General features: G+C 42.8%; 1 protein-coding gene across 1 annotated transcript in view; it reads right to left on the reverse strand.

Annotated features, from left to right (window-relative positions):
* Nucleotides 1-67: 67 nt before the first annotated feature.
* Tl (toll like receptor) overlaps nt 68-12461 on the reverse strand; it is a 47938-nt gene continuing 35544 nt past the window's right edge. Inside the window, 3 exon segments of the mRNA XM_086840276.1 lie at nt 68-3385; nt 3490-4274; nt 4276-4766. Of these exon segments, the coding sequence (XP_086696402.1) occupies nt 1309-3385; nt 3490-4274; nt 4276-4716 (3303 nt within the window). The 5' untranslated portion in view covers nt 4717-4766 and the 3' untranslated portion in view covers nt 68-1308.

Genomic DNA, 12461 nt, shown 5'->3' on the forward strand with positions numbered 1-12461 from the left:
ATTGAAATAATCTTACATAAATATTAAAAAATACCCCAGTACCCAGTAAAAACATCTAAGTGATGCATAATTTTTAAAATATATATTTTATTTTGCGTTGTATGTATGTGTGTTTCTCATATACAATTCGAATTAATTTACTCAAATGCGTTACAGAGTAGATGAGTGTGTCTGCGTAAATTTGTAGGTACCTTAGGTATTACATATCAGAGACAATCTATAGCTTAGACGATATACACATACTTTAGCTTAATTACATTTACGTATCATAGACGATATTCTTATTTTTTTTTATATATTTCATATGAATGAAGAGGCTAGCCTAATGTTTAGATGGTAGATGACGTGGTAATGGGAATTCGTTGAAATTGGATAGTCTCGGGGGTCGGTATGTACTTATTTATATAGCGTCATTTAAATGGGCGTGAGATTACAATTGATATTCGTGATAGGAAATCTGGTGCGTTACGTTTTGTTTGCTTTGTTTTTCTTGTTTTGGAAAGTACAGAAATTCTCATTCAGCGTATGTACAGAGAGGTGTTTGGGTGAATAATAGTTACTTAGGACCTAAATATCTAGCATACATACATATACATACAAAGAAGGCAATTTGTATTTCTCATTTCGGTAGCATTTGTTGTCGTTATTTTGTGTTCACAATTAGAGATTCTATACTACTATTTGGATACGTCGTATGTGTATTGCATGCGGCTCTTACTCGTAGTAGTTTTAGGTTGTAGGTTGCGTTCTAACAAATAATAAGTAGTTATATAGTTTGAAATAAAGCTCGATTTGTTCAAAAGTTGGACTCCCTTTCGGCTGAGATTCCTCTTCGTTCAAAGGTAAAATATTTAAATAAATGTGGTCATGGGGTAAGGTAAGCCTTGAGCTAGTCTCAGTTTGTTTAGCGGCGGCAGCTTAAGGTAATCCTAATGTACAAATAATTACTAATTAAATGAGATTTGCTGTCTTACGAGAGGGTCTAGGCTAGCCTTAAAAATAACACTTAACAGAGTGATGCCTCCTACTTGCACTTCTTCCTCAAACTATTATTTCTTCTTTATAATTCTTTCTTTAACAAAGGCCACATGAAATATTGAAATTGGAAACTTCTATAAACTTTTCCTGAAGCGCAGGCTAGGAGGAGCTTGGGGGGAAAATCGATAATATTCTCTAGACTTTATACATTCAGCTGGGTGCTTCTCCGCCTCCGTCCGTGGCAGTGGGTTGCGGCTTCTTCTCGTCTCTCTAACGGAACAATAGCTCATCGTCGGGATCGAACTGGAACAGCTCCGCCTTCTCCCAGTCCTATACGTCGCTCTGTTTCGCATTCGTGTTGATGATGAAGGCGCCATTGATGTGGCCATTGGCATGGTGCACCTTGCCATTGGGTGTGTAGAGATTCGTCAGTCCGTTCTTGCCATTGGCAATCATCATGGCGGGGTGAGTGGTGCCTCCGTTTAGCTGCGCCACCAGCGGGTTCTTGGTGGCCTCCGCCGGCGGCGTGGTCAGTGGCGGCGTCACTGGCGACGGTTTGATCAGCTCCAGCTTGTCATCGGTGGAGCCCTTCAGGGGCGACTTGATCAATGCTCCGTTGCCCATATTTCCCAGGGACTTGCGGTGCGGCAAAGCGAAGCGCAGTTTATCCCAGAACCAGGGATCGCCCCACTTCAGGTAGGTGTTCATCTTCAGGTAGGCCTTTAGCTCCTCGTCCAGCTTCTCCACATCGCCAATGTCCGAGTAAATGATGACAATGATGCGGGCACGACCCTCGTTCAGTGCCGATCTGTGTGCTGCCCGGAACTCCATGCGTGCCCACTCCGACTTGATGAAGTTCTGGCTCAGCACGATGATGGTGCGCCGCGAATCCGCCACGGATCGCATGATGTTCTCGGGTATGTGTCCGCCCACCAGCCAGTCGCGTTCGTGCACACACAGCTGGAACTTCTGGGGACCGTGCTCCAGCTGCGGCACCAGATAGTCCTCGATGAAGCTCTGATCCTTGTGCGAGTACGAGATGAAGGCATCGAACTTTTTATCCTTGTCCAGCTCCTCCTCGGTGACCAGCCAGAGGAACATGTTGTGGGCATACAACCAGATCTTGATCTCCATCTGGTACTTGTAGTAAAGAGCAGCCGTAAATCCGGCCAGAAGGCCAGTCAAAGCGATCACCACGGCCAGGGCAATGAAGGCACTGCGATCATCCGGACAGATGTCGTTGGTGGACAACTCCACCATCCGTGTGGGCGACTCGGCATTCATGCACATCATCTCATTGCGATCCTCAATCCGCTCAAAGTTGTCCTGGGTGAACAGGAGCAGGGGCTTGGCATTGCAGTCACAGTTCCAGGGGTTCCCGGCCAGTCTCAGCGAGCGATACGGCATGGTGCGATTGAGGAAGCCCAGAACGGTGGCGTTCAGTGCCTGAAGTTGGTTCCGGCTCACGTCCAGGTGGTTCAGGTGCCTCGGCAGTTGATCCACTTCAATGCTGGTGAGATTATTGCCAGCCAGATGGAGACTGGTCACCTGGTCGTAGCCACGAGTGTCGAAGGAAGGCAGGCTGACAAGGGTATTGTTCTCCAGATACAGCTCCATTATGTCCAGGTTGTTGTGCAGATCCGGCAGTCTGGGCACCTCGGTCAGATTCCCGCTGTTGCACTTCACCAACAAGGCCTTGTCGAAGGTTCGAACCCAACAGCTGCAGCCAAGCGGACACTTTCGCTCTCTCGGATCGTCGGAGATGTCCAGCGGACAGATGAGCTTCTCCGGCAGCACCTCACGCACGGGCATGGCCTGCAGGGCACTGGGTTGGTTGCAGGTCAACCGGTCTGTGCGCAACTTGAACTGCCTGGTATACGCCGGAACATGTTCGCCCCTCACCAATTGGACAAATCGGAGCAGCACGCAATCGCAGACCAAAGGATTATCGTTGAGATCCACGTGCACCACCTTCGAGCCCATATCCTCGCTCACCTCCAAGTCCGTTGGCATTTGTATCCTTGTGATCTGATTATGCGTAAAGTTCACATGCAGCCGGTTCTTGGACAAAAACTGCAGATCCTCGTAGGACAGCGAGCTGATGTTGTTGTAGCTCAGATCAAGGACTCGCAGTTGCGTCAATAGGAACTTCCAGTCCGAATAGATGAACAACACCGAATTGTTGCGCAGATTAAGGGTTTCCAGCTCGGTCAGGGGGCTAAAAGGAGAGTTGCCAGTGACCTCGAGGATTGCCTCCAAGAGGGGCTGCTGCAAATTGATATCGTTGTGCTCCAGATGCAGATGTCGCAGTTCCGTGGCGCCCACAAAGGCATTGGGATCGATGGTTCGTAGACGATTCCAGCTCATAGTCAAGGTCTCTAGGTGGCCCAGTCTGCTGAATATGTCACTGTTTTAAAGAAAAAGAAAATATATAGAAATAAATTAAACTAAATGTTAAGGAGGAAACCTATTCTAAAGACAGTAACAATATGTTTATAAACTTGAATTTACCTGCTAATCCCTGTCAGCAGATTATCCTCGAGATTCAAATCCGTCAGCTTGGTGGTGTGCTCAAATAGCTTGTCCGGCAGATGAGTCAGCCGGTTGCTGCTCAGATCCAGATTCAGGAGATTCACCTGATGCTCGAGCAGCCTGGCAGGCAACGTGGTCAGCAGATTCTCCTTTAGCGAGATATTTGTGATCTCCGTCGAGTGCTCAAAGAGATCGCCTGGCAGTGTCTCTAGTTCCGATCGTAGAAGTATAACCTTCAGCTCCAGATGGTTGGCAAACAGGCGCGATGGCAGCGTTGTGAGTGGCACCCGATTGTTGAGGATTCGCACCTGCTGCAGGTGCGGATTGTGCTCAAAGAGACCCTCTGGCAGGGAGCGGAAGTGATTGGCGCTCAGATTGATCTCCGTCAGATTCGTGAGCAGGGCGAAGACATCATGGGGCAGCTGCTCGATCCCATTGGCATGGATATCAATGTCCAGCACCGAGGTGGCACCCTCAAAGTCATGCTTGGTCAGGTTGTGCAGCTGGTTGTTCCACAGATTCAGATGCTTCAGCTTGGGCATTTTGCTAAAGATCCCAGGCGGCAGTCGTTTGAGTCGGTTGCTTGCAAACTCAATGGACTCCAGGTTCTCCAGATTGTCGAACAGATGAGCCGGCATCTCGGCAATGTTGGCCATCAGCTCCAGGGCACTGAGATTATGCAGATCGTTGAGCAGGTTCCCCGGAATATGCGTGGGACGGCGTGAGGTGAACCGCAAACGCTTGAGGTTGTGTAGACGTTCCAGAGTGCTGCCGCGTGATGTTCATGCCCAGGTTGTCGCTCTCAAAGATCAGCATCTTGGGCGTGGGTATGCCCAAAAAGTCCAGGATACCGGCAATGGGCGTATGTCCCGGCAACAGGCATCTCTGCATGGTGACCATGTCAATCTCACCGATTCTCACCTTCGGCAGCTGCTGGTAGTCCGAGGTGTCTGTGAGGTTGCACACGATCGAGACAATGTTCCGGCTGGGTTGGATGTTTAGCCGGAACTTGGGGTTCTCCTCGTTGGCCGGACAATGGATCTCGTACTCGGACATAATGGGTGCACATTGGCAGGACGTGCTCACGCTCAGCTCGTTGCACTCGTCGCGGCCAAAGGATGCCTCTGCAGCTGGCCAATGGACCAGTTGGAGGAGCACCACCAGGAGTAGCAGCGACAGCTCGATAGCTGCTTTAGGTCGCCGCATGATGGATGAATTTTGTGTTGTGTGTTGAGCTTTCCTTTTATTTTTTAGGACTGAAAATTAGAAAAAAATGTTAATTAACAAGAGGTTATTACTGAAGAACATTTACTAGTGATATATATATTTTTATTACAAATACTGTAGTTTAGTTTAGTTTCGCGTTCCCCCTTTTTCTCTCATTGAATAGAATTGAATTTTTGTAGCTCTATACTCTTCCCCCCGTTACTACTTTCTGTAATTAATAATTGTTTAATTTGAGGAATAGTTGACGGTAGACATTTGTCATTATCATAATGACAAGCCAAAGGCACACAGAAATTTTCGAAATATAAATGAAAAGGCAGCGACTTTGTGGGCGGAGTGGCAACTTTGGAGTAATTATATGGAAAGTGAAATAAAACTGAATATAAACATTTGCCATTCCTTAATGGAATAACCGTGGAAAATGTGCGCTCATTACGGCTCTCTGGCACAGTGTGTGTGTGTGCTGTGCGTAAAGTGAGTAAAGTCTTTTGAATGCGGCTTAATCAGGGACAGTTAATTAAGCGCCAGTCAAAAATTTTGACAGCCTGGCAAAAATATTTCATTAGTGGCACACACAAATACACACGCATACATTGCCCGAAAAATGAATTCAATTTAAATGTGCGGACGCTGCGGGGCGGAAAATCTCGACTCCTGGGCAAGGACACGCTCGCGCACACAAAGCGACACCTACTGGGGTAAAAATATGGCACGAACAGCGGACATAACACACACATCCTTTCGCTCGCTTCCTGGGCCATGTTGCATTTCACGGTTGGCTCACCTCGAAACCACGCCCAGCTTCTGTTCCTCCGTAATCCCCGCCAGAGTCCGTCCAACCGTCTGTGTGGTGTAATTACGGTCAGGGAGTGTATAAAATTTTGTAAAACGCTCTTGCTTGTGCTCGAGCTCGTGCTCCTTGGTCCTTTTCCACTTCCTGTTGCTCCGTGTGGCAAGTGGACATCGGGGCACTTTACGGTCTTTGTGCATTTAATGAATTTGTCATGCGCTCGAGTGCTGCATAATACGAGAGATTTTGGTTGAAGCCTCTCGTCAAGTCCTTGCTCTCAATCTCCGTTCCCCATTGATGTCGTCCTGTGCTCTGCCTCTCAATCCTGATGGTGACAATTTAATTGTGCCCATTACCGAACAATTTGAAGGGAATTCAATTAAAAGTTTCGGCCTCCTAGCTGTCGCTCGTAGTCTTTTTCTCTAAAAATGGCAACTTTAGGCCAGATTGCATTCGTCGCCTCCCTCCTCCCCCCTGGAAGGACTTGTGTAAAAGAAAAAGGACAGACGACGGACGCTTTTGAATGAAATTTTGATAAGGCAATTTAATTATGCGCGCCGTAATTTGATTTTCAAATTGGTGACTTTTCCTCATTAATTAGGACAACTGCCGGACACAATGATGAAATTTCGCCGAGCTTGCCTTGGGCTGTGAAAATTTTGTTATTGATTTTCCTTCTACACCTCCTCAGATGGGTCAGCAAAATGTTTGCTAAAAGCCCGTTCAAGCATAAAATCTGCATCTGCTGGACACACTTTAAATATCCTTTGGATTTTTCAAGAAAAAGGATTTTAAATTGAATTTCAGCCCATTGATTAGACAGTTTATTTGTTCTAAAAAGTGTTTTGCTATCGAAATATTGTCGAATGCTTATACTGATAGTTATTGCAAATCGAAGGCATTGTGTTGGCTAAATGTTTTTGCCTGGCCACATCAGATTGCAGATATCGAGTTCAGAGTTGCCTTTAAGCTATAAGATGGCAGGATAGACACGCCGCTGCCTTGGGGCTCGGGTTCATTTCCGAACTCAACACCTTGTTTTTCGTGGCCCAGGATTCGTGCCTGGCTTTATGCAAGGCAAAGTAAGTTTCTTCCCCCGTACACTCTGGCAGCTAATGGTGATGCTGCTGCTCCAACTCCTGCTCCTTCCATCCTTGCTATTTGTGTAGCCGACTTCAATTTCGCATAAAACTTTAAGCACTTTTCACCCAATGAGTCCGACCCTCCCCCTTCCAGAAACTACCTTCTCTTACAAAACGTGCTGTGTTTTGCCTTTTAAATTTCTTAGTCGAGTCAAGTTAGTGAGAGCCAGTCAGTTACACGGAGAGAAAAAAGATGGATGAGTGTTATATCTCTACGTAATGTTTTAGATTTTAAAACCTTTTAATTAGAAAACAAGAAACTAACCAAATTCGGGACGGTGAAGTTTTATATCCTTGCTGACTTACAATTAATTAAATGATCGAATCAGAAAACGATCATAAATAAATTGAAAATATTCGTATTCTTGGAATAAATATTTTTATATGATTATTTTTTCGACAAAATCAAAGTTTAAAAGTCTCATAACTAAGCCAAAAAAGGATTAATTTTAATTCAAAAATCACTCCTATGTTAGTTTTTAGTAGTTTTATAAATCTGCCAACTCAATTTTGAATTTAAAAAAATTAAGAATTTTGATCAATTTTTGACAATTTTAACGATGAAAAAATCAGGAAAAATTTCGAAAATTTATTTTTTGCCCGGACATGCCTAGATCGACTCAGTTTTTGATGCTGATCAAGAATATATATGATTTCTATGGTGGGAAATGACTACTTCATAAAGTTTTAGGCTTCTGACTATAATTATAATACCATTTTTTGTGCCGATATTTAACTATATTTTTATATGAAAATATGATCTACAAATAAAGTTTAAAAATCTCATAACTACGCCAAAAGAGCATTAATTTTAGTTTGGAAATCACTCTTATGTTAGTTTTTAGTAGTTTTATAAATCTGCATAAACAATTTTAAATTTAAAAAAATTAAGAATTTATGCAAATTTTTCACACTTTTAACCCCTTATAAAATTTTGCAACATTTTGAAAAAAATAAATTTTGTCCGAACATGGCTAGATCGATTCGGCAGTTAATGCTGATTAAGAATATATTTGATTTATTGGGTTGGAAATGACTCCTACCAGAGTTATAAGCTTTTGACTAAAATTAAAACACCATTTTCAAGGGTATCAGTTTAGCTTCATTTCACGTTGTAATTTCTCTCGGTGCATTTCGTTGGTAAAGCTCGCCAAGTTGGCTATTGTTGTTGCTGCTGCTTCTGGCGCTCTGCCTTAGCTGCTTTTCTTGGCAAGATTTTAAACATTTATATTCACTTAGGAAAATTACTTTTCGCCTTTATGCCACACTGGCCGTGTAAATATCCAGCAACGAGCTGGAACCTGGCTATGTTCAATCCGCAGCATTGATATCCCGAGCGCGTTTTGTTTATGCAATCTAATCTTGGGTTCCTCCCCTTTTGCTTTGTTTGTTGACATCTTGCCTGAAGCGGAACGGGTTCCTGGCCAGGACTAGGACGCAATCAGGCTTGAAGTGTTGCCAGTTCCAGTTCCCCCAAACCTACAAACCTTACTCTCGGCGGGGTCCTGGCAATTAATTGAATCCTGCCCTGGCACCCAATTTAATCCCGCCAGGCAATTAAAAATAATTGCTCATTTTACACACACACATGCCGGGAAATTATGAACACACACAGCATGGTGTGTGTGTGTTCTGCTCGATTTAAAATTTTGTCTTGTTTAATTAGACGCTCGGTGTCGTTAATAAAGGTTAACGAAGTTTTGCCAACGCGCAGATTTTTCACACATTTTCACAGGTCTCACACGAGTCCTGTGGCAGGGCCCCAATACCATCACGTACCTGAAACACATACACAAGTTTACAAAGATTCACAGACATTCCAGTTGAGTGCGCATTTTTGCACTCACATGCTCGCTTCCGGTATGTAACGGTACTAAATTCATTAGGCACACTAAATTACAACCGCAGGCATGGCAGGCATGATGAGGTTGCGCCACAACTCGTGGAACCGGAGCTCCCTTTCACCTTGGATTTTTATTGCTCACCCAAGGAGTACACAATGTGTGAGCCTTCTCCTTTCGAAAAGCGGAACTGCAGGAGGATTCCAAGGAACCACTCAAGGCGCTCCGTGTTGCTTTCTGTCTGATGTTTAATAGTCGTCGCACCGCCCGCAGCGTGCTCGTGGAAAATTGGCTTTCGGGATGCCCGCCTGCCTGCCTGCCGCAGAGCATTTTATTATTGTCGTGGCAGCCATTAAATGGTTAAGTTTTCTTAATACACAGCCGGTGGGGATTACGGCAATGCCAAAGCGTTTTAAATGGCGTTGACATATTGTGTGCGCCCTTTAAATGAATTTTTCAATTCCCCAATTTTCATGTGCAGAAGCGATTGCCATGCCAACGTGAAATTGGCAAGGACCAGAGAGCTCCAGAGTTCTCCGCTCACATTCATCAATCAACATGACTAATTACTACAATTCCTGCCAAGATCCAGCTCCTGTTCCTGCTCCTGCTCCAACTTGGCTGCCAAGGCGGAGTGGTAGAAAAAAGCTAAACAAGTTGTTTAACAATTTCTTATTAAAAACTTACAAATGCTCGAGAAAAGTTCTTACACGCATGTGAAGTACAGTCAGCAAGTGGATGGGGCTTTTCTTTACCCATTTTCCAGCTCCTAGGAAACGAAAAGTCTGGCCAAGTGCGGTTTTTGTATCCCTGCCAGTGCACTGGCAATGTTTCATTTTCCTCTCCCCCCATTCCATGTTATGTTACATGTGTGTGTGTGTGGGTTGTGTTTGCCAAAGGATTTCAATTCCCCCAAAAACTTTTGCAAGTCTTTTGGCCCCATGTTTCTGGTTTTACAGGCATCGCCTCCAACACTTTGGTGAGCGGCAGCCGAGACATGTTTATATAGCCAGCCAGATGGGCCAATGTATTGCCGAACCGAAGCTTTGAGTAAACATCTGTGTTCACCATCTCAGGGAGGACCACGAGCATCCAAGCAACCAGCGAACATCACTTCACCCAAGATGTACTCTGGGTGGAGGTGGGCAGGGAGCATGTGAAGAGTCTCTAAGCGGGTCTTAATATCGCCAAATTGGAAACTGTTCAATATATATGTGTGATTGGCAATGTGGCAACACAAGCACAACAGCTGCAACATACTTGTATTGCGGTTTCACATATGTACAAATAAAATCTTCTTTATATTTTTAATAATATAATACAATAATTTACTGGTCTTTATTATTATCTCATATATAATCACAGAATATGATTTATATTTCTAATTAAAATATCAAGAGTTGTGTACAATTCTTGTTTAAATAATCTCCTTAAAGTAAGGTAAAACATCCTGGCTAATTACGTACAAACGTCGCGTTGCAAGGTTAAGACTTCCCTCAGTTGAATACATTAAATCCGCTTTCATTATTTATGGCTCACACTTTCTGCGAATTTTTCTTTTTTGCGTGAAATTTCCAAGGAGGAAAGGAGCTACCAAAAGTACTCGAGTCGCTGTGAATTGAAAATATCTCGAAGCTGCTTTCGCTATAACGCCTTGGCCTAAGTGCAAACCGCCGACGGGCTTGAAGGGTCGCCCAAGTGCACAATCTGAAGACAGGCAGTGGGGGAAGTGTCAGGGAATGCTCCCATTTAAATGCAAAATTTTCTATTAGTAAACGCATCAAGCAGGGCTCAGGCTCAACTTCTTGGAGCAGACGAACAAAAAGCAACTTCAAAGTCAGCGACAAATCCATAAGATACTCGCTCACTCATTACTCTTGGCAGCCTGCACAGCTCACTGAAAGTTCAACTTACAGCAGATGAAAGAAAAAGGGGTTAAGACCTGATTTGCGTATTCCTCGGAGTCCCCCCAACTCTCACACTCTTCCATATACATATATATTTTCGCGAAGGGCCTCTCCAGATCTCGTTGAAAGCCAGCTCATTGTCTGGGAAATAGAAAGGCGGCGAGGCAACGGCTGCATTTTGAACACACTTACTGTGGGGTATTATTATAATGTCACAGAGTTTGTAATGCTCTTTAAAATGTTATTTTTATATTGAATTTTATATGAAATTGTAATCAAAAAAAGAAAGGGAATCATTCTTTTATGTGACAATTTTTTCGACAATTCAAATTAAAAAAATCTCATTACTAAGTCAAAAATGCATTAATTTTAATTCGGAAAGCTGTCCTATACAAGTTTTTGTTAAGCTAATAAATCTGCATACTAAATTTAATATTTAAAAATATTGCAATTTTTTTAAAATTTTTTACAATTTTAACAATGTAAAAAATGTTGCAAAAAATTGAAAAAAAATAATTTTCTTCCGAATATGGCTAGATAGATTCAGCTTTTCATGCTGATCAAGAATATATATGACATGTATGTTAGGGTCGGAAATGCCTTCTTCATCAATAAGACATAAATTATTGAACAATTATGGGTATTTTAGATTAATATTTTTGTATATTGTTTTTAGGAAATATTCACACTTTTCAAATATCATAACTAAGCCAAAAATGAATTGATTTAAATTCGGAAAGAATTACAATGTCAGTTTTTGTTAGATTAATAAATCTGCATACTCAATTTAACATTTTAACAAGTTAAAATTTTTGATTAATTTTTGACTCTTAACTATGTAAAATAAAACTATAAAATTTAGGAAAAATTTTGAGAAAAATAATTTTTGTTCAGATATTATAGGGTCGAAAATGACTCCTTCACATTGGTTTAGGCTTTTGATTCGAATTGAAATACCTTGCAAGGGTGTAAGTAAAAGGTTGCATTAGGAGTTTATTTCAAGGCTTTAAAATTAACAAATGTTTATATAATATATTATATTTAATACCTACTGTCAGAGCATAAAAACTTCGTCTTGCAAATAGCTTTATTTTTGCCCTCGCCTCTTTCGCCTTCAAGAAGTCGCCAAGTGAAAGGCTTTGTAATGTCATTTGTCTGTTAATCATGTTGTCGTCCCAAAGTCCCCAAGTCTCCAAGTTTTTCGCAAAGTTTTTTAGCATAATGCGCTCGTGCCCGAGACAAATGCAAAAACTTGTTGAGCCCATGGCCGGATGCCGGGTGCTTCTTTTAAGCCAACAGCGGAACAGGCAGCAGCCCAGCAAGCCAGCAAGTATGCGTCACGCATTCAAGTTTAATAAGCCTTGGACCCGGTCTTGTTTGTTGGCCAGGCTTTCGTCGATGATATTGATAATGACAATGATGATAATGACGTTGATGATGGGGCGCTGTCGATGCACAGCAATTGCTGTTTATGCTACACGCCTTGAAGGTTGGCCAGAAAACGCAGAAGCGCCAGCGGCCAATTGTTTACCCTAGTTTGCTTTTGGACCCCAACCGATCATCGAACTGTTGTGGCCCTGCCCAGCCCCCCAAAGTCACTCAAATGGATACTCTCTGCGGTTGACTGCTTCTCCACTCCTCCGCATCCATACATATATACACACACACACACAGCTCCTTCCTTCCTTGGCTCACTTAGCGCACATCCTGTCAGCCAGGTTGATGCGGCCAGCCGTGTTTAGATTCGGTGGATGGGCAAACATTTAACGTAAATTGATTTCCACTCACCAGGCGATGACGTGGTGGTGCACACCAGAAACAACCTCAAGTATACACGACGGAAAAATTATATAAATTAGGCACAAGCCTGGGATATAATAATATAATAAACTACATATCCAGAGTAGATATATATTTCAAAATGGGTTCATATAAGCCTGTCTATAATTATTCTCTGAACTTGAATAATAATCTTTTATCAAACTATAATAAGTTAATTCGTGATAGTCAATAATTATCCCATAAATCATTGAATATATTATAA

Source organism: Drosophila serrata, unplaced genomic scaffold, assembly GCF_035046125.1.
Source record: "Drosophila serrata isolate PLE 108 unplaced genomic scaffold, ASM3504612v1 contig_382, whole genome shotgun sequence".
Taxonomy (NCBI): Eukaryota; Metazoa; Arthropoda; class Insecta; order Diptera; family Drosophilidae; genus Drosophila; species Drosophila serrata.